At 38.9% G+C, this 20,550-nt stretch overlaps 1 protein-coding gene across 2 annotated transcripts in view; it reads left to right on the top strand.

The window, feature by feature from the left end:
* Window positions 1-15,857, top strand: part of LOC307173900 (uncharacterized protein C1orf21 homolog) — a 32,624-nt gene extending 16,767 nt beyond the window's left edge. For both annotated transcript variants that reach the window (XM_079897469.1, XM_079897470.1), the window contains exons 3-6: window positions 8,521-8,606; window positions 10,835-10,905; window positions 12,826-12,886; window positions 14,370-15,857. In XM_079897469.1, the coding sequence (XP_079753595.1) occupies window positions 8,521-8,606; window positions 10,835-10,905; window positions 12,826-12,886; window positions 14,370-14,411 (260 nt within the window). In that variant the 3' untranslated portion in view covers window positions 14,412-15,857. The remainder of the gene's footprint in view (window positions 1-8,520; window positions 8,607-10,834; window positions 10,906-12,825; window positions 12,887-14,369) is intronic.
* Window positions 15,858-20,550: the final 4,693 nt, after the last annotated feature.

The following is a 20,550-nucleotide window of genomic DNA, read 5'->3' as shown; positions in this document are numbered from 1 at the left end:
AATTTCTCCACTGGACTTCTGCTGATGGATAAGAGCCTGTTTTCCATTCTGTATTTTTGGCTTCGTCCCATTTGGTATACTTAGACTATGCTTTAAAAGTATGTACTTTCGTAATGAGGGGAAAGTCCACACTTTGGAATATAGTATCAGGACACAACCATGTCATAAAATTGTGTCTTGATTTCCAGAACAACCTCTGTTGTGTATTGTTTACATGAAGGCATTAGCTGAATTCATTATCTTAAAATGACTTACAGGTTCATACATAGTTTAGACATGCATGACTCTTTTCTTTCATGGTGTGAAATGTGGGTAATACTAGCTCAAATATAGCATTTCTTCTCTTTCATGTGGGTAATATTAGCTCAAATATAGTATTTGTATTGGGTTGCAGTGATTTGCTATTTTCTTCTCTATTGTTCAAGAGATTTTGAGATGGACGTCACTGAAAATCATTTGCAGTTCAGTAAGTGATTCAGATGTTGATTCACTGAGTCAGTGAAGGATTTGTCAGACTGATTCAAACTGGTAACTTGTGTGTAGAGTTGTCTTTTTAAACGATTTATTAAATTAATTGGCTCAGAAGAGTAATTTTCTTGTGAATTGGGCTACACTACTCACGCTGTATGTTTTTGATTTGGTAAAAATAACTAATTTGGCAGTAGTCGTTTTTATTGCTGGCCAAACCTATGCTTTAATCTTATTATCTAGGAAAACATGATAAATGGGAAGTCATTAGAACATATTGGACAGAAAGACATCTTGTTGTTTTGGACATTAGTGGCATTGACATTGGCTGTTTTTTTGGGGTTTTTTTTTACCAATCATTCAAGACTCATTCAAGATTAAACTTTAAGCAGAACGAACAGCCAGTTAAGTAATTTATGTCCAAGCAGTGAATAATGTTTTACAATGTTTTGGGAAGATGGCTACATTCTGGGAATTCTTGGATGCATCCTTCTTGGCATTCATACTGTGTTTGTCGATGTAAAGACTCTCAGCTACATCTGTGCCAACAGGCGTGTGTTTGAGGATAACATTATCAGCTGGAGTGAGTGACTCATGTGTTCTCTGGGTTTTGTGTGTGTGAGAGGTTGTAAATATGTTTTAAAGAGTTTAGATAACAGCAGCGCTTAGTGTGTGACCTGTGAGAGAGTGACAGAGATTATAGGAGATTAAGAATTAAGGGCAAAACAGCAGAAAACCTCACAGGAAACACTCAATGACCAGCAATAGGAGGCTGCCGCCTCTCTTTCTCTCTTTTTCCTCTCTCTCTCTCTCTCTCTCTCTCTCTCTCTCTCTCTCTCTCTCTCTCTCTCTCTCTCTCTCTCTCTCTCTCTCTCTCTCTCTCTCTCTCTCTCTCTCTCTCTCTCTCTCTCTCTCTCTCTCTCTCTCTCTCTCTCTCTCTCTCTCTCTCTCTCTCTCTCTCTCTCTCTCTCTCTCTCTCTCTCTCCTTCTTCCTGCCATGTTCCTTTCTCTGTCTCTAAGGATTCACAGTGTGTGAGATGGAGGGAAACGGTCGAATGAGAACGAGGGAGAGAGTGAGTGACGTGGGATCAGACTCCCATGTTTTCCTCCCCTGACATTTATCCCTCCCTCTGCATATCTGTCGTTCTTCTCAAGGCCACACTTTCCTTGTTTCCTTCCTTTCTTTGCTGTGTCCTTTTCATTATTCTGCCTACTTTTCTGCCTAAGATATTTTACTTTACTCTCTCTTTTTTTTTACCTCGGTATCCCTTCCTCTTTCTCATATGATGTTTCTTGCCTATATTATCTTTAGCGGTGTTGAGAAGATACAGTACAGTACTTCTAAACTACTCCTAATATACTGTGTATATAAATGATGTACATAACCATTCAAAAGTTTGGGGTCAGTAAGCAGTATATTAATATTTGTTCAGCAAGGATGCACTAAATTGTAAAAAAGGGTTATGTATAATGTTGCAAAAGAAATCTATTTTAAGTAAATGCTGTTCTTTTTAACTTTCTATTCATCAAACAGCCTTGAAAAAAATGTAGCATGGTTTCCACAAAATTATTAAATGCTCAACTGTTTTCAACTATGATAATGAGACATTTTTCTTGAGCAGCAAATCAGCAATGATTTCTGAAGGATCATGTGACACTAAAGACTGAAGTAATGATGCTGAAAATTCAGTGCTCTTGATCTTCAAGGTTTTCCATTGTGCCTCTTGCACATCTCTGGTTGCTTTCATGCACACCACTTCTATTGTCCTTTCTGACTTCACTTGTGGATTTTTATTGTTGTTTAGAATTATAGAATAATAGTGCTCTCTTCATCTTGAATCTTGAACCAAAGGTAATATCAACCACAATTTGTTACGTGATCAGACACGGTACTGTTTGAAACAATTGTGATTGCATATGTAATTTTTCACATATTTAAAACAAATAGTAAGCACGGGGTGGTGTGGCACAATGGATAAGACACATGCCTTTGGTGTGAGAGACCCGGGTTCGAATCCACTGTGAGACACCAATGTGTCCCTGAGCAAGACACTTAACCCCTAGTTGCTCCAGAGGCGTGCGACCTCTGACATATATAGCAATTGTAAGTCGCTTTGGATAAAAGCGTCAGCTAAATGAATAAATGTAAATGTAAATGTAAGCAAAATACAAATATATGCTGCACCGTAAGCTAGTATCAGTGTAATTTTAGTATTATTTAAATTTTACTATAGTATTAATATTTTGAGTTAGCTTTTTATATGTTCAGTTTTCACTTTAAGTTTTAATAGTACTTTTAACTTATATAATTTAAGTTAGTTGCCAAGGGAATATTTCTTATTTTCATTTAAGTATTTCATATTTTGTTTTACTTTTAATTTCAGCTTTATTTCAATTAAACTAAACTGATTACAAATAAAAATGTTGGTAGTTAACAAGAACAACACAAGCTAGTATTCCTTTTGATCATGAATATTTGCTGTGTTTAATGAAGAACTAGCTAATCGACCAATAAGAATGTCCATATACAGTAAGTATGCATGCATAGTATCAATACAGTTAGGACATTCTACATCCACCATGTTAAGGCCATGACACACCGAGTCGGCGTCAAAGAACTAGCGGCGATGAAAGCCGATTGTTGGCTGCTACTTGGCCAAAAAAACTGTGGTTGAACACCTCAAAGACTCTAGCAGACTGTCATGCGTTTTCTGTGCCTGTGTGAACTGTCTATATCAGCAGGTGTCAATAGTCTGTTTATCATTCAAAAAGGGAAACTAGTAAGACTGCAGATATACCAACCGTAAACAAAGCAGCTCTTGCTTAACGTTTTAAATATCAATCACGCTGATCACTTTCTTAATCCGGCAGCCTTCTGTCTGTACCGTCTTGACTTTACTCGCTTTTATCCTAGTGCACTGACTTGTTCGCTAAACCGAACAGCCAATCAGAGTGATCTCGCTCACCGACGGCCCAGACGGCAGTTCAACATGCTGAATCGTGCGAGCTCCCGCCGAGGTGTGGAACACTGCAAAAACTGACCCAACAGATGCTCACTGACGGCATGACGTTGGCTGATGGCTTGGTGTGTCACGGCCCTTAGCACTGTCATTTAACTTCTACGACATCAGACTTATTGCTGTTCTCTAATATTTACAAAAATAATTACTCCTGTCTTATTAGCTAATGTGGTAGAGTCGTCATTTAGCTACTATTTGACATAATATTTGACATTATCTCTGGGAAGTACCAGTAGTCATTTTCAGATATGGGTTCTGTTTCTCTGTTCTGCATTTCCTCTTGTGAGATTTTGAGGATGTGACGGTTTAAACTGTATCTTCTAGTTCTCTTTCACTCTGTGTCTGTGATCTGTAGGCTCATGATGTGGCATGTTAATATGAGAGAACTGTAACGCACAACAACAGATTGATAAGTATTATATTCACCAGTGCGAACAGAGCAGTGACCTGGTTACTGTGGATTATTGCTAACTCCCCCCTTCTTCTTTCTCTATCTGTCTATCTTTCTGTCTCTCACTCGCTCTTTTTCTCTCTTTCTCCTGCCAACCCGATGTCCTTCTTTCCACTGCCCTTCCCAGCTGTCAGTCAAACGGCTCTATCAATAGAACAGAGGGCTTTCAACTCCCCCCCCCCCCCCTCTCTCTCTCTTTCTCTCCCTCTCTCTCTCTCTCTCCCCCCCCCCCCCCCCTCTCTCTTTCTCTTTTTCACTCTCTCAACTCTCAGCTCTCGGCCTGACTTGATTAGTGCCAACAGACTGTTTACTAGTCAAACTGTGTCAGTGTTCAGGCAGTGAGAGTGTGTGTAAGTTTGTGTGTCCTTATCTGTGATTCAGTGCTTAGTCAATCCCAGCAACACACACGATCTCCGGCACGCACAATGACAGGAAAGGCCGAGCTGCCCTAAAACAAACAAGAGGGGCAGCAGGCGGAGAATACGCTGTCTGGTTACATGCGATCTGCAGTGAGCTGTTGAGATTGGTGTGTGTGTGTGAGTTGAGATTGGTGTGTGCGTGTGTATGCTGCTAGTCTATAACGGGGCGTTCACACTGATGCTGATCTGCACCGACAAAGTGACCGGAAGGCATTTGATTTTCAACGAGAGCTGGCCATATCTGGCATGAGCGACAGTTCGACCATTCGCATCGTGATGTAGGTGTGTCCAGTGTTGCGAGAGAACTTTTACTTTTACTTTTAGAGCCGGGTATCGGAGTTAATGGAGCAGAGCGTAGGGGGGCACAGTTCAGGCCAGGCCAGGCCCCCTTGTGGCGCCGACACTTATTAACAATAACAACTCTCTAGCACCATATGTTTGTTTTTCTTTGCACCACATGAGGACAGTGCAATAGAGAGATGTTTCTTGCCATTATGTACACCGTCTTTTTATTGCATAATCGATACAGATTGCAAACTCACATTCACAACTACTCACAGCAGAGTAAGATCCATTTTGAGATTTTAAGAATGGATGTCAGGATCGATGTTTAACATTATTGTGAACAATTTCATTGTTCTATATGATTTTATCTGTATTATTTCATGTCTTCCGGTCATTACATATGCATTTGGCAGATGGTTTTATCCAATGCGACTTACCTGCACATTTAAGGTTTGCATTTCTTTCTTCATGTTTTTTCGAGAACTCAAACCCATGACTTCCAGCTCTTGTTCTACAAACTGAGCTTCAAGAAATTTCAGCATGATTTTCTTCTGCCCACATGCAGCGTTATTAAAAAAATTATGCATTGAAAACTGTCAGATATTGCGAGCATTGATTCATGCATTATGCATTTCAGCAGTGTTACTATAAAGCTTTCCCCTCTAGTTTCTTGTCTACAGACAAGAAAACTGATTTGTCAAATATGAATTGCAAGTTTACAATTGATATTTACATCAATTGTGATCGGATTTTCAGATGATATGGCTAGTTATGAAAGTTAACAATAACAGGCCACCCAGCTGTAGGAATGTCCAATGTGGCTCAGAAACTTGTTGACCTTCAGTGATAAAACCACTGTGTTTGAACATAGCATAAAAGGTTGTGTGTGTGAGCACCGTACATGTGGCTTACTTTCAGGCTGTGGTGAATACATTTCACACAGCCATTTTTCAAAGTCACCAAGTGACTGCGTTCACAAAGCGACTGTTTAGCTAATGTTTTTAACGGCAACGGCGTACGGTAGCGCAACAGATCATCTCAGTGACACTCTGTCTTCTGAGGTTTAGACGCATGACTTCAGATGTTTAACGGCTGATCTTTAACCAAAGGCGTGGTATCGGTCATGTGTCTAAAGGTAGCGCAAAACGTGTCACTTGTTCTGCTCGATTTTGGAACTCCTCTCTGTTCTGTCATAACATTAGTGAGTAATCTTCCACCTACTATCAAAGAGAGCGTGAGATTGACAAACTCCCCTCCCTTGCTGTGGACTCACTGTCTTAACAGACTCCCACTTATAGAATCGCTTCAGGGCAAAGCTTCTCCACACTGATTCTAAAAGTAAAGCGGCCCACTCATGTTCCTCAGACACGCCACTCACGGCACTGAACACATCTGAAATTAGGCCAGAAGGTAAAAGTGAGAGGAAGACAAGGTTGTGTGGCTGTCGTGTCATCCGATTTGTTTCGTTTAAGCCGATCGAGGACCCAGACAGCTAAATTACCTGGTCGTCAGAAGGCATCTTGTCACAAACACAAAAAAAGACTAGAATAAACATTCGAGGCCTAATGATTAGTGCAGGTTTTCTGATGTTTCCCTGAAAATGTCAAACAAATATTTTTCAAGTTTTATTTAAAAGAAGTGCGTATGTTATGTATGTATGTATGTATGTATGTGCTCTCTGCTCATATAATGAAATAAAAAAAATCTGCTTAGAAATTTAGAATTCAAAATGACACTCTTAGGATCTGATTTAATATTTTGAGTGATGCTACAACTGAATGACTGAATTAGTGTTGGTATTTTTTTAATGAAATTGGCAGTTGATTCGCATAGTTGAACAGCCCATCTGCAGAGGTTTAAACACTGAAATGGGAAAATCCGAGATGCTAAAATATCTTTGCTTTGGTGCTGTCATACTCATGAGTACACAAGAAGCAGGCAAAAAAAAAGCTGCCTACCATCACAGCCTTTAGGAAATGTAATGACCTACTAAAAAGCACATAAAAATCAACTCGATATTCACAATGTTGCTTCATTTATGAATAGAATAAATTATAAATATTCAGTATTACCCAGCTATGTTAACACATCCCATGGTGCTCATGAAGCCAGCTTGCAACATTTCTCATTCTCCTCATTTCCTTTCTTTTCTATACTGTAATAAAGTACAAAATAATAAAAGTGGCACAAAAAAGCCATTTCTGTCTAAAGCAAGCATCCTCGTCTCCATCACATCCTAAAGGTCGGCATCATGCTGTTATCACCAATTAGCCAATTGAAATATCCCTACATAAGAGAACATCTCATCTTCCCACCAAAAATAGCCCGTCTGGAACATACTAAACTGATAAAATGTCACTCTCTCTCACTGCGAGCAACTTTGTTTCTCTGAGATGCTTGTTTCTCGAATGATTGTCTCCCTGAAAAGATGGATTAGAATGATATGTTCCTCAGATCTCCTTTTATAGTAATGCTATCACCCTACTTGCGTTTATGCGAGCGTGTGTGTGTGTGTGTGTGGGAAGTGAGATGCATTTGTATGTATGCATGTATTTGATTGTAGGTGTCTGGCTCTTTTGGATCCTGGAGGCCTGTTTTGTGTAACACACCTCAGCCAAATCAGTTAGTTTGACTTTAAATTGTGTGTGACGTTTCTCTTTGGTTCGGCTTGTGTGTGTGCGTGTGTGTTTGTCAGCATGTTGGAGCGTGGTCTTTTGTGCAGAGACATGTTTACATTCCTCAAGCTGTGAAAGACTGGCGGCGTTGCGCCCTCTCTTTTTCTCTCTCCTTTTATATTCTCTTTTTTTCCCCCCATTTTTCGCTTTTTTGTTGCCTGTGCGGATGGACTGCACTGAGTCACATTCACAGGCTGCCCACTCCAGCTGTCATGATGGTAACTGACAGGGAGTTCACAGAGAGAAAGACGGATAGAGGCGAAGATAAACTGAGATTGAGTGGGCTGCGATTTGCCTCGTGCTGATTTGTAGACAGAGTAAATGACAGATTTATGTATGTGTGTGGGTGTGTGTATGTGTTATGAGGAAGTGAATGCATGGACATGCAAACACGGATATGGCTGCTAGGAAAGGGCAAAATTCAAAGTGTTCTGTTAGAGCTGGGTTGAAGGCATTTTCAAATGTGAAATCGGTCACTGTTTACTCATTCACATTGTTCCCAAACCTGTATGAATCACCTTTTCTGTGAAAAACAAAAGGTATTTTGAAGAATATAGTCACATGATTCTCAGTATAATGAAAGTGAATGACTAAGGCTGTCAAGCTCTAAAATGACCTAAAAAAAAGCACAATAAAAGTATCATATAAGTGGTCCATATGACTATATTTTAGGTCTTCTAAAGCCATACAATAGATTTGTGTGAAGAACAAACTGAAATGTAAAGTATTGGTTGGTGGGTTAATGAGAGAAGTATCAGTGTCTAATTAATGAATGACTCAATAGGAATCTGTTCATGAATTGGCCTGATTCGGTTCTCAAGGTCAGTGACCTTGTCACAACAGTCAATTGGAGGGGAAAATTATCAGTGAATAACTACTTTTACTTTTTTCCCCACACTATTGTATGACTTCAGAAGTCTTGCGCATGAGTCATATGAGCTATTTTTAGGATACTTTTATGTCATACTTTTATCAACATTTATGTTGATGCTTGAAAGTTTTAGTCCCCATTCATTGTAATATCTTGGGGAAAAAAAACAGTATATTCTTTGAAATTTCTCCTTTTGGGTTCCACGGAAGGAAAAAAAGTCATGAGTTTGGAACGATAAAAAGGTGAGTAAATAATGGCAGACCTTTTCTCTGTGAATCATTTCTTTAACAGCCCTAGAATGAAAATCTAACTTGTCTTTCTTTCCCTGTAGATGAATATAAGAATAAGGGAGTGGAGGAGGTGAAGTATATGCGTGGAGAAGAGGACAGAGTAAACGCACGCAACCAGGAGAACCTGGTGAGATACAAAACATGTTTTCTCTCTCTCTCTCTCACACACACACACACACACACACACACACACACACACACACACACACACACACACACACACACACACACACACACACACACACACACCTGGGAAATTCTTCCTGTGCATTGGCGTCCTTCATATTTTACTCTTTATTTGCAAAGACACTGCCTGAGGCACATATGACTGTTTTTTGCTTATACAATGAAGTGAAACTAAGCGTATGCAGCACACACTTGTGCCGACATGTTTGGAATGTGGGTGAGGGAAATTCTGACACTTCTGACAATTCTTTTCCTCTTTGTCATAGACACTCACATTACCAGACAAAATTTCATATTCTTGAGTTCTTGCATGCATTGTTTCCTACACTCACACTTTTTCAAACATTGGTAGCACTTTATTTTACAGTCCTTTTCCCCGTGTACATACTTAATACCTATATTAAAGTAATAACAATAACTGGGTAATAGCTTAACTAGGTACTAACCCTGAACCTACCCCTAAATCTAACCTTAACCCATGTAGTTACCTTATATTACCCAGTACTTTCTTAGGCAAGAACACGTAAGTGCACGTACTGTAAAATAAAGTGCAACCCAAATATTCTCACACATCTGAACTGATTCTTTACCTAATGAGGACGTTTTAAATTAATCATTTATTTTACTGATTGTTTTCTAATGTAAAACTCTATACGCTCGCATATTTTTTCCCCCCACTGACATAAATAATGTCAAGGTTTCTTGTATATGACTACTTTCTGCCTTCTCTTTACTACTAGCTACTTTACTTTCAAGACTTTATGTAAATTACCTCAGTTATGACTGGCTAAACTTTTCACCTGTTAAATGAGAAATAATGTCACTGCCAAGTTGTTAAATACTGACCTTGGTATGCAAATGTGAGTCATCATATGTTAATGTTAAATGTAAATGTGCTCACTTGGGGTGTAAAATGAATCATTACTTTTTCATTTCTCATCCAAAATATAGTTCTCAACCTACACATTTTTGCATGTACAGTACAATGTTGATCATCCTTCTAGTTATATTTGTGTCTTCATGTTTAAAAAAAAAAAAAAATTATATAATATACCAAAACAAAGAAATAAAACTCGAAATGTGACCAGATTTCAGATCATAATAAAATAGTTGTCATAATTCTACCCTTAATGCTTATAGTTTAATTTTATAACCTAGATAAGAAGTTAAGAATTATGCATCTTAGTTTCCATAAATGGTCTGGTTGTATTGTGAACGAGGATGGCTACATATTAGGGGTGTAACGATACCCTCATGTCACGATTTGATACATATCATGATACTGAACTCATGATAAAATATTATTGCGATACTCTAAGACATGATAAAAGGTTAACAAAAAATTTACTATTGATTAAAATGCTAAATTTAATATTACATTGTTGGTGTAAATTGGACTTGGTGCTGATAACCCAGTGCACAGGACAATGGTGACGCCAGAATAAAAATTCTGAAGCTGAAAATACAGAATTATTTTAGACGAATATGCTTGCACTCGGTCACAGACTAGATATATTAAAATATTGTAGGCCACTTTTTACTGGTATCATAAGACATGGCATTATCAGTACCCACAGATATTCCCCCATTGCATTATTATACATTATATACAACATATAATGTAATTTAATATAGTACTGACGCTAAAACTCTGAAAACTAGAATTATTTTTCTCACACAGTAATTTTTATTTTGGGTGAACTATACACGATACATATTGTTGCATTTTTTGTATTGTGATATATTGTGACACGATACATTGTTACTCCTCTACTACATAGTACACAGAAGAATTTTATTTCAAATAGAACAAGTCCTATTTTTCATTGATATAAACTGGCCAGCTTAATGAAGCTGTGCATGCAGAGCAGGTGTTCGGATGCCCGTGTTCTGATAAGGGATGTTGGAGGAGAATGGAGACGCTGCCCTCTTCCTCGCTGTCTCTCAGCAGGGCAGCATTCTCATTAGCAGTGGCCAGAGTAAGGTCACTCCCCAGGGCCTCTCTATCATGCTGTTTTTCCAGACAGAGAAGCTGGTTCTGGCCCGCGTCCAGGAGCCGACAGGGCCTCCGCACAGGAGGGCCACCAGAGACAGTCGGCAGAGGCTGAATTTGGCTTTGTTGTGAATAGTAGTAAGTTAAAACGTGTTGTTATCCGGGTGTGTTTGCAGGAGAAGAGCTCGGCGCTGCACAGGACCAAACAGCACAAAGAGGTGCCTGGGCCCAGCGCCAACAAGACGAAGTGAGTGGGTTTATACATGTCTTGCTGTTTACGGTGTGCGTGTGTTTCTGTTTGCTTTGTGTGTGTGGGTGTGGGCATTAGAGTTCTTGCTCTGTTAAACGTGCCAAAAGTCTGTAAATTGTGTGTGGTTTGTTTTGCTTTGTGGCCTGTCTTATCCCCTCTGGATCTCATTTGCATGTTCTGTTTGAGCATGATGTGCCATATGTTTCACAACTTATTGTTTGTAAACATGATGTGTTTATTGCCGTCGGATGTAACTGTCGTTGGCATAATTATTTCTAGTGAAATTGGATTTCCAAAGGATCAGTAACAATAACAAAATTGTGACGTAATATAATAAAGAATAAATGAAAATATGCTAACACTTTACAATTACTTTCTTTGTGAACTGTCATTTAAAGGTGCAGTACGTGATTTCTGAGAAACGCTGTTGATATTTGCGAACAACCCAAACAAACACACCCCTCCCTTCATTGCTCCGCCCCTAAAATGCACGAACACGCAATGCAAGAGTGGATTTATCCTTATCATATCTGAAGCAAAGCAAAATAATGCTTTGTGAAAAATAAAGAGAAGTTGACAAAAGAATGACAAACAAAGAAGAACAAAAAATGAGCATACAATACACAAGAGTATAGTAACAGGACAGCAACTATATCTCTCTAAGTCTTTCTTCAAATCTCCCTTTCTTTCTCACTCTCTCTCCTCCGCCATCATGAGTGGACACCCTTACTGCTGATTGGCTACAAGTGTGTTGTGGTGCTCGGTCTGATCCACTTTCAACAGGTTTTCTCAGAAATCACTTACTGCACCTTTAAAGGAATAGGTCAACCATAGATGAACATTTTGTCATTTATTCAGCCTCATGCAGTTTCAAACTAGGGGTGTCGCAATACACCAGGATTTATGATAAACATGAACATTTTCTCATTTTAATGTTTTTTTATATGACAGTGCTGCACATTTTGCACTCAGATTGATTCCAGGCATCACTGCGCACTTCAGCCCAAAACACAGCTATAATCAGGAAAAAAATAAATATATACAATAAAGTTAGGGATGAATTTGACGGATAGCATTATTCATTTATTTGGGATTTTTGTCATTTTTGGAACTAAACTGCCCCAGTCCTCATTTCCATGTGTTTGTATGGAAAACTGCAAATGAAAATATCTTTGTTCTTTATAAAAAAAAAAACTCTTTATTGAACATTATATAGTTTTTAACTAAGCAGTAGTTAGTTAAAATATAAGTTTCAATGTTTAAAATTATAACTCTTTAAGTGTAAATGAATTTATGATCGGTTAATCATCATTTTATTTGTTTATGACTTTAATTTCCACTGGGATTTGATGGACATTACAAACACATTACACAGAAAACTAATACTTATGGTGTTCACAACATCTAGATGGAAATAAATTGTGTTTAGAGCATGTTCATTAAGAACGAACAGTTCATTATTGTTTTATGTGTGTTGGAGTAATGGTCAGTTAATGTGCTGTGTGTGTGTGTGTGTGTGTGTGTGTGTGTGTGTGTATATAGAGGCAAGGGTTTATGGTCCCCGCTGTAATGCGTCTATAAAAATGATTCCTGCCCAGCCACTCTGGATCCTACGGGAGCTGGTAGCTGTGTGTGTGTGTGTGTGTGTGTGTGTGTGTGTGTGTGTGTGTGTGTGTGTGTGTGTGTGTGTGTGTGTGTGTGTGTGTGTGTGTGTGTGTGTGTGTGTGTGTGTGTGTGTGTGTGTGTGTGTGTGTGTGTGTGTGTGTGTGTGTGTGAGTTTGTTCTTTATGCTTGTTGTAATGGAAAATTTGAGTGTATTTGTTGCTTCCCTTCTTCTACCCCCACTAACTTCCTCTCCATCTCTCTCTCCATCTCTCTCTCTCTCCATCTCCATCTCTCTCTCTCTCTCTCTCTCAGCATACATACATCAGAGAGCCAGCAGGAGTTCTTCAAAATGCTGGATGAGAAGATTGAGAAGGTGAGGGCGGGAGGAAAAAACGAGGCACAGAAGTAAAGGAGGGAGCAGATGGGTTGGAGATTTTAAAGGGACAGTGTACATGAAGCCGTTCTTCTATGGACTTCTCGTTTATCTAGATTGTGACATTTAAAAGATTGTCTTGTCATTTCGCCATATGCATCGCCTGTCTGGAACTTCCTGTAACCTCTGGAGATAAAATGATATATTTATGGCCCTGCTTTTTTCCATTACTTCCTCCTGTCTCTCTCCCTCTTATCTATCTTTGTGTCTCTCTTGAGGCCTGAGATCAATTGGTCTAAAATGGATTAAATCAAAATATTTTAGATTTTTGTTTTAAATTAGTTGAAACAAGGTTACATAAAGGCTGTAAGGCTTACACTGCAAAAAAAAAAAAAAAAAAAGTCTAAATCGTCTTTCGAACCATTTAGGACCAAATGTCCATACTGTCATTTAAGTGATATATATATATATATATATATATATATATATATATATATATATATATATATATATATATATATATATATATATATATATATATAGTTTTTTGTTTTGTTAAGACACTGTCTCAACAAAGCCTAAGCTGATTAATTAGCCTTATAAAATGTATTTTTTTAGCCTGGGTTTCCCCATACTGCCTTGCTCGCAGCGCGATTCTATTCACGCTGCTAGGCAGTCTGGACACCATGGGACAATTTTTCCCCTGAAAAAGGGAACCAATCACAGAACGGGGAGGGAGCAGCAAGATGATGACGACACCGAAGCAGTTTGTTTATATCAGACTCGACGTTACCTTCTACCCTCATGTTTATCTTTCACAAACGGTAATATTCGCTAAACGCCATCGTGTACAAATAAATCTTTGACCCATCGTCTTTTTCCTCGTCGAATTTCTCTCACTCTACATACGTCATCTGGTATAATTGAAGCGATTGGCTATGAGCTACATACAGGCGCATTTGATAGACATTCATAGCGCCCAATAAACGGCTCTGGGCATTCGTAAACCACGCCTCAAATACGAGAAAATGCGCACGTAGTTCCCAGACCAAGTCTCATTGAGACTTGGTCTGACGTTAGCCAGGCTAGTATTTTTTATTATTGAGATGTTAATTTAACACCTAACCAGACAAGACAGGATTCCAGCAATTAGCAACTCGACTTTTCACATTGTCATTGAAAATGCAATCAAATTCAGCCAATCAGAACAGTGTGCGAACAGAGACCTCAACCAATATACTGTGCTGCTTAAAACATAGACGCTAATATTTTCATGATATTTATGGTTTTCCATTTGGAACTTTATCAACTTGCACTAGAACATCCAATGCTTTCACAATCAGTCTCTCTTTGTCCATGTTTGATGAAAATTAAGTGTTACTCATCGCACTTGCTGCTAGTTAGTACAACTCGAATTCACTTGTAGAGTTTTTAGTTTAGGTTATTTTCTTTATCTGTCTCTCTCTCTCTCCATATTCTCCAGGGGCGGGACTACAGCTCCGAGGAGGAAGATGATGTGACATAGCAGAGCGGTACCAGATCTTGCCAGAGATGGAAATGGAGAGAGAGTGTGAACTCAAAAATCAGTGTTTCCTATGTCTGTAACACTGTCGATCTGAGAGCGAGTGTGCGTGCGAGTGCGTGAGAGAGTGTGCTTGTGAGAGCGAAAGAACACAGGACTTTTCCTCATAGGCTGTTTGCACCCTTGACCTCTTCTCCTCTCTTGGGGTTGCCTTGCTTCGAGATCTAGATGGTTTTGGGTGAAGAAAGAACAGCTTGATTGATGTATTATCAACATAGACTCACTCTGACGTGAAATGAGGACCCCCCCCATCCTTTCCACTCTTGTCCTCCTACGGCCAGCATTGAAATGGCCCCTTCCTCCGCCTGGCTGTGACGGAGCCATCTGAGAAAGAGAGAGATTATGTCGGGGAAAGCGAGATGCTCCTCCCAGTCCTTGTTTTAAGTGGCAAGAACGGACATAATGGAGAAACGGGAAGAGAGCTTACGAACATCGTCTGGAGATAGTGTGGAGTGAATGTAAAGATGGAGTGTTGCAGGTTTTTTGGGGGGAGAGGGTTTGAACAAGAGAGATATTTTATTAAGAGCGACTATATGACCGAACTGTCTGATTATTTTGATAAGAGCGATGTGGCAAGTTTTAGAACATTTGATCTGGACTCCTGCCTTTTGAAGGACTTTTTTTAATTTGTCGACTGTTCCAGAAATGTGTTGTTTTTTTTTAATTATTGCATAGATCAAACCTCCTCAAGTTTGTGCTATGAAGGTCAGGGCTGTGCAGTGACCCCATAACACACTCGCTTGCGCACACACCCATACATAGAGAAAGACTGAAAGCTAAAATAATCACCACACCCTCTCACCCTTTCCACATACACTTCTCAATTTGTATATCCTGCTATTATTTGTAAAATTCTCACAAAATGGACGGAAATAGTCACACTAGTTACCAGCAGTTACCCTCACACATATCCAAATATATCCATTAAAGCCACTCGTAAACAGGCAGCATTTAACTTAAAGATCTGAATTGACTTTTTATGCTGTCCTATGAAAGAACTGGGGTTGTCCTTTTTTTAATGTGTGTGTGTGTTTTGAGGCCTGTGTTTGTGTTAATCTGTGTCAGAGAGCCAGGTCTGACTGTGTTAATCGTTGTCAAACGGATGAAATGTTTGTCGTAGACCTGTGTATGTTTAGCTACAGTGTTTACCTCTGTTCCTCACCCTGCCTTTCTCACTCAATAGTATTTATTTAGTCGTGTTGGCTAAAATGCATCTGGTTGTCAGCCTGTACACTTACAATTCATGGAGACCACCAAACCAGTATGAGGTGGGGTGGGGTCACTTTAAGTACACAGCGTTGGCCAAGCATCTGTCATTATAATTACTGGATTGAATCCTTTTTTATTTTCAATATGTTTTCTTTTTCTATTAAAATATAAGACACAGGAGCTATGGTTTCTATTTGTGTGCTGTCTCACCGATTAATTGGTTGCTTGGTTGGCGCGTGTGTGTGTGTAGGTACTTACGTATGTACTGCTTTGCTGACATCATTAATCCTTTCTAGCGTCATATTTCCTGATGGTGGTCTGACTCATAACGTTAAAAATACTTATTGGTTTCTGGGGTTGAATTTCAAATGCAAAAATGTGCAGATTGCATTTCCACCATGAGTTAAAATAATACACTTAACAAATATTTAACAATAAAATTGCTGTGCAACGTCACGTCTTTTCGGAGAATCCTCACACAAGACATTTGGAGCTGTTGACGAACCAACTCGAAGCATTTATATGCATTTTGTTTTCATTCACTTGTTGTGTTTTGTCTCCACCTGGAGGTTGAAGAGCGGAACTTTTTTTGTATTGATTGAGCATCATGATTTTAGGCTTATTTTATTTTTTATCATAGTGAATATTTTAGATGCTGTGATTGGTCACTATTTCATTAAATGTTTTTTTTCAGTCCTTATAATAATGTTTGCCTTTACTAGTACTTTTCAGTGCTTAATTGTGACTAATTAATTAATTACGCACAAATATTCCCCCTCTCTCCATATTATGTAGTGAAAACATGCACAATATTTTAGAATGCAATATTTAAATGTATTTTTAGATATATATTTAACATTTTACACCACTGGACATTTCAGGGCATTACAATATTCTGACTAGCAACGGGATCCCAAAAAGTGGTAAAAATGGTAAATGACAGCCAATAATTGGTGAACAAGGCTTATAAATTCTATATATATATATATATATATATATATATATATATATATATATATATATATATATATATATATATATATATATATATTATAAGCCTTGTATAAGCCCTTAGAATTTATAAGCCTTGTGATGGACAGTGATGGGCATACATACATAGGCTCTATATATATATATATACAGTGAAGAAAATAAGTATTTGAACACCCTGCTATTTTGCAAGTTCTCTCACTTAGAAATCATGGAGGGGTCTGAAATTGTCATCGTAGGTGCATGTCCACTGTGAGAGACAATCTAAAAAAAAAAATCCCGAAATCACAATGTATGATTTTTTTAACTATTTATTTGTATGATACAGCTGCAAATAAGTATTTGAACACCTGAGAAAATCAATGTTAATATTTGGTACAGTAGCTTTTGTTTGCAATTACAGAGGTCAAACGTTTCCTGTAGTTTTTCACCAGGTTTGCACACACTGCAGGAGGGATTTTAGCCCACTCCTCCACACAGATCTTCTCTAGATCAGTCAGGTTTCTGGGCTGTCGCTGAGAAACACGGAGTTTGAGCTCCCTCCAAAGATTCTCTATTGGGTTTAGGTCTGGAGACTGGCTAGGCCACGCCAAAACCTTGATATGCTTCTTACAGAGCCACTCCTTGGTTATCCTGGCTGTGTGCTTCGGGTCATTGTCATGTTGGAAGACCCAGCCTCGACCAATTTTCAATGCTCTAACTGAGGGAAGGAGGTTGTTCCCCAAAATCTCGCAATACATGGCCCCGGTCATCCTCTCCTTAATACAGTGCAGTCGCCCTGTCCCATGTGCAGAAAAACACCCCCAAAGCATGATGCTACCACCCCCATGCTTCACAGTAGGGATGGTGTTCTTGGGATGGTACTCATCATTCTTCTTCCTCCAAACACGTTTAGTGGAATTATGACCAAAAAGTTCTATTTTGGTCTCATCTGACCACATGACTTTCTCCCATGACTCCCCTGGATCATCCAAATGGTCATTGGCAAACTTAAGACGGGCCTTGACATGTGCTGGTTTAAGCAGGGGAACCTTCCGTGCCATGCATGATTTCAAACCATGACGTCTTAGTGTATTACCAACAGTAACCTTGGAAACGGTGGTCCCAGCTCTTTTCAGGTCATTGACCAGCTCCTCCCGTGTAGTTCTGGGCTGATTTCTCACCTTTCTTAGGATCGAGACCCCACGAGGTGAGATCTTGCATGGAGCCCCAGTCCGAGGGAGATTGACAGTCATGTTTAGCTTCTTCCATTTTCTAATGATTGCTCCAACAGTGGACCTTTTTTCACCAAGCTGCTTGGCAATTTCCCCGTAGCCCTTTCCAGCCTTGTGGAGGTGTACAATTTTGTCTCTAGTGTCTTTGGACAGCTCTTTGGTCTTGGCCATGTTAGTAGTTGGATTCTTACTGATTGTATGGGGTGGACAGGTGTCTTTATGCAGCTAATGACCTCAAACAGGTGCATCTAATTTAGGATAATAAATGGAGTGGAGGTGGACATTTTAAAGGCAGACTAACAGGTCTTTGAGAGTCAGAATTCTAGCTGATAGACAGGTGTTCAAATACTTATTTGCAGCTGTATCATACAAATAAATAGTTAAAAAATCATATATTGTGATTTCTGGAATTTTTTTTTTAGATTATGTCTCTCACAGTGGACATGCACCTACGATGACAATTTCAGACACCTCCATGATTTCCAAGTGGGAGAACTTGCAAAATAGCAGGGTGTTCAAATACTTATTTTCCTCACTGTATATATATATATATATATAATGTATGTGTGTGTATATGTGTGTGTGTGTGTGTGTGTGTGTGTGTGTGTGTGTGTGTGTATGTGTGTGTGTGTGTGTAGTCAAATGACAGTTTTTATTGTACTGTATTTTGCACAGAATTAAAAATATATATTCTGCCTTAAAATCTGTTTGATAAAAACTTGAGAGAAAACAGGATTGTCCTTATTGACAACAGTAAATCTCGTACACTGTCCGTCTATATTTTCAACATTGTCACACATTACACATGCATGACCTGTGGTTATTTCATCTCGGCCTTCGTGTACAGCTCTAACCGTATCTTCAGAGAAGAGGAAAACCATGGGCAAAAATGGGCAAAGAATATTCTTTCCACTGTGAGGTAAAACCCAATAAATCCCTTCTCAAGTGAATGCTAACTCATTAGAGAACAACATGTTCTGGAAGTTTGGCCGTATTCTCTCTCTCACGTGGTGTGCTGGTGTGACAATGTGAGTTTTAGAGTTTTAGTAAGCTAGTACTGGTGGTTGTTATGCTCTAGAGGACAGCGGTGAGGGGAATGGAGCACAGAGGGCTTCACAATGGTTAGTTTTTGAAGTGGATCTGAACGATAATTGTGTAAGGTTTTAATGTGTGAGAGTGTGTATGTGTGTGTCTGAGCTCCATCTGGTGTGTGTAGGAGAAGTGGAAGAAAGGAAGATATGAGATTGAGAGAGTTGGGTTTAGCCCTGTGAGAGCTCTGGCTTGGTTGTCACTCTACATTGCCAACATGACCTCACAGCAATTACATCTAACTCAATCCAGCAGGCCTCTCTTATACCCTACTTCCCCTTTTCAGTTTTCCCTATCCTCATTTCGCACATAAATATCTCTCTCTTTTCTCTTCCCATCCCTCTCTTCTCCTCCATTATACACTTACTACATGCCTAATTTTGCTTTTAACTGTAGGAGCCCTTTATAAATGGGATCCATTACTGTCCTAATTATAAACTCTCTGCCATTCACTCATCTTTTTAAAAACATTCCCACCAGAACTTCAATTAGCCTCTTCAAAAACTCGCTTTCAACACTGAATTCAGTTTACTAACCTGTCACCTTTCCCCACTGACAGCAAGCACAACCACTTTTCTTGAAATATGAAGTAACATTTGATTACTCTGGTGTTGGCTTATGCATAATATAGGCCTACACCAGTGGCATGATACAAACTTCTCATGTAGCCATGTCTGGCAATGGAAAATATTGCAGTAACTGTCAGAATAACTCATTTGATGTGAGAATTTGTACCAGACATGGACGTAGCAGACGGAAACCAGGTTTGCACCAGCCAGAGCTCCGAGCCAGCAGTCTGCTGCTTTGTGCTCTGAGTTTTTCTGTCAGCCATGAAAACATACTTTTTTTTAATCACCTTATCTAATGTCAAATATGGCTTTAAGGAGAACCTGCAGTTTTACAGGTCTTTTAATATAAATTTCCGTCCATTGACCATACGTAAATAAGTCTTGACTTTAAATAAGTTTTCATTTTGCACCTTTTTTCACTTTTAAGTCCACTGGGCATTCAAGATATGTTCACTGCTAATCAGCTTCTGTTGCAAAATCCAGATGCTTAAACTGAATTTAGTAGGGTAAACGAATTCCACCAGGCAAACCGCACAAACATTTTCTAAATGCTAACTGGCATTAAAAAATAAAAACATTTTGATTTAAAAGACTCGCTCATTTTATACTTTGTTCTTTCACTTTTAAACACTAGGGGCCGCCATAATATTAAATGTAGGCTAATCGTTTTAAACAGCGCAACGAAATACAGAAGTTAAGTCAAATGTCCCTCGAGAAAAGAAAAAAATCCCTTCTTCATGTGGGCTACTTTTAAAAGATTTCTTTCAAAAACTAAATAAGCTCGTCTAAGAATAGCCTATACACTATTGTAATCGTGTTTCGCGCCCAAATGACACATTTAATAGGCTACAGTTATTATTGCTACAAACAATAGCCTACAATTTACTGCTTGCTATTCGCCAAAAATGAAATTATTTAGAACGTCAGAAGAAAATCTGAAAGCCGTTTGAATGGGATTCCAGAGCGTGCAGGGAGCAGCAGGTGTCAGCTGTAGTGAATTCGATCATGATC

Source organism: Squalius cephalus, assembly GCF_949319135.1.
Source record: "Squalius cephalus genome assembly, chromosome: 16".
Lineage (NCBI taxonomy): Eukaryota > Metazoa > Chordata > Actinopteri > Cypriniformes > Leuciscidae > Squalius > Squalius cephalus.
Note: the sequence above shows the minus strand (reverse complement) of the source record. Positions and strands in the feature narration are given on the sequence as shown.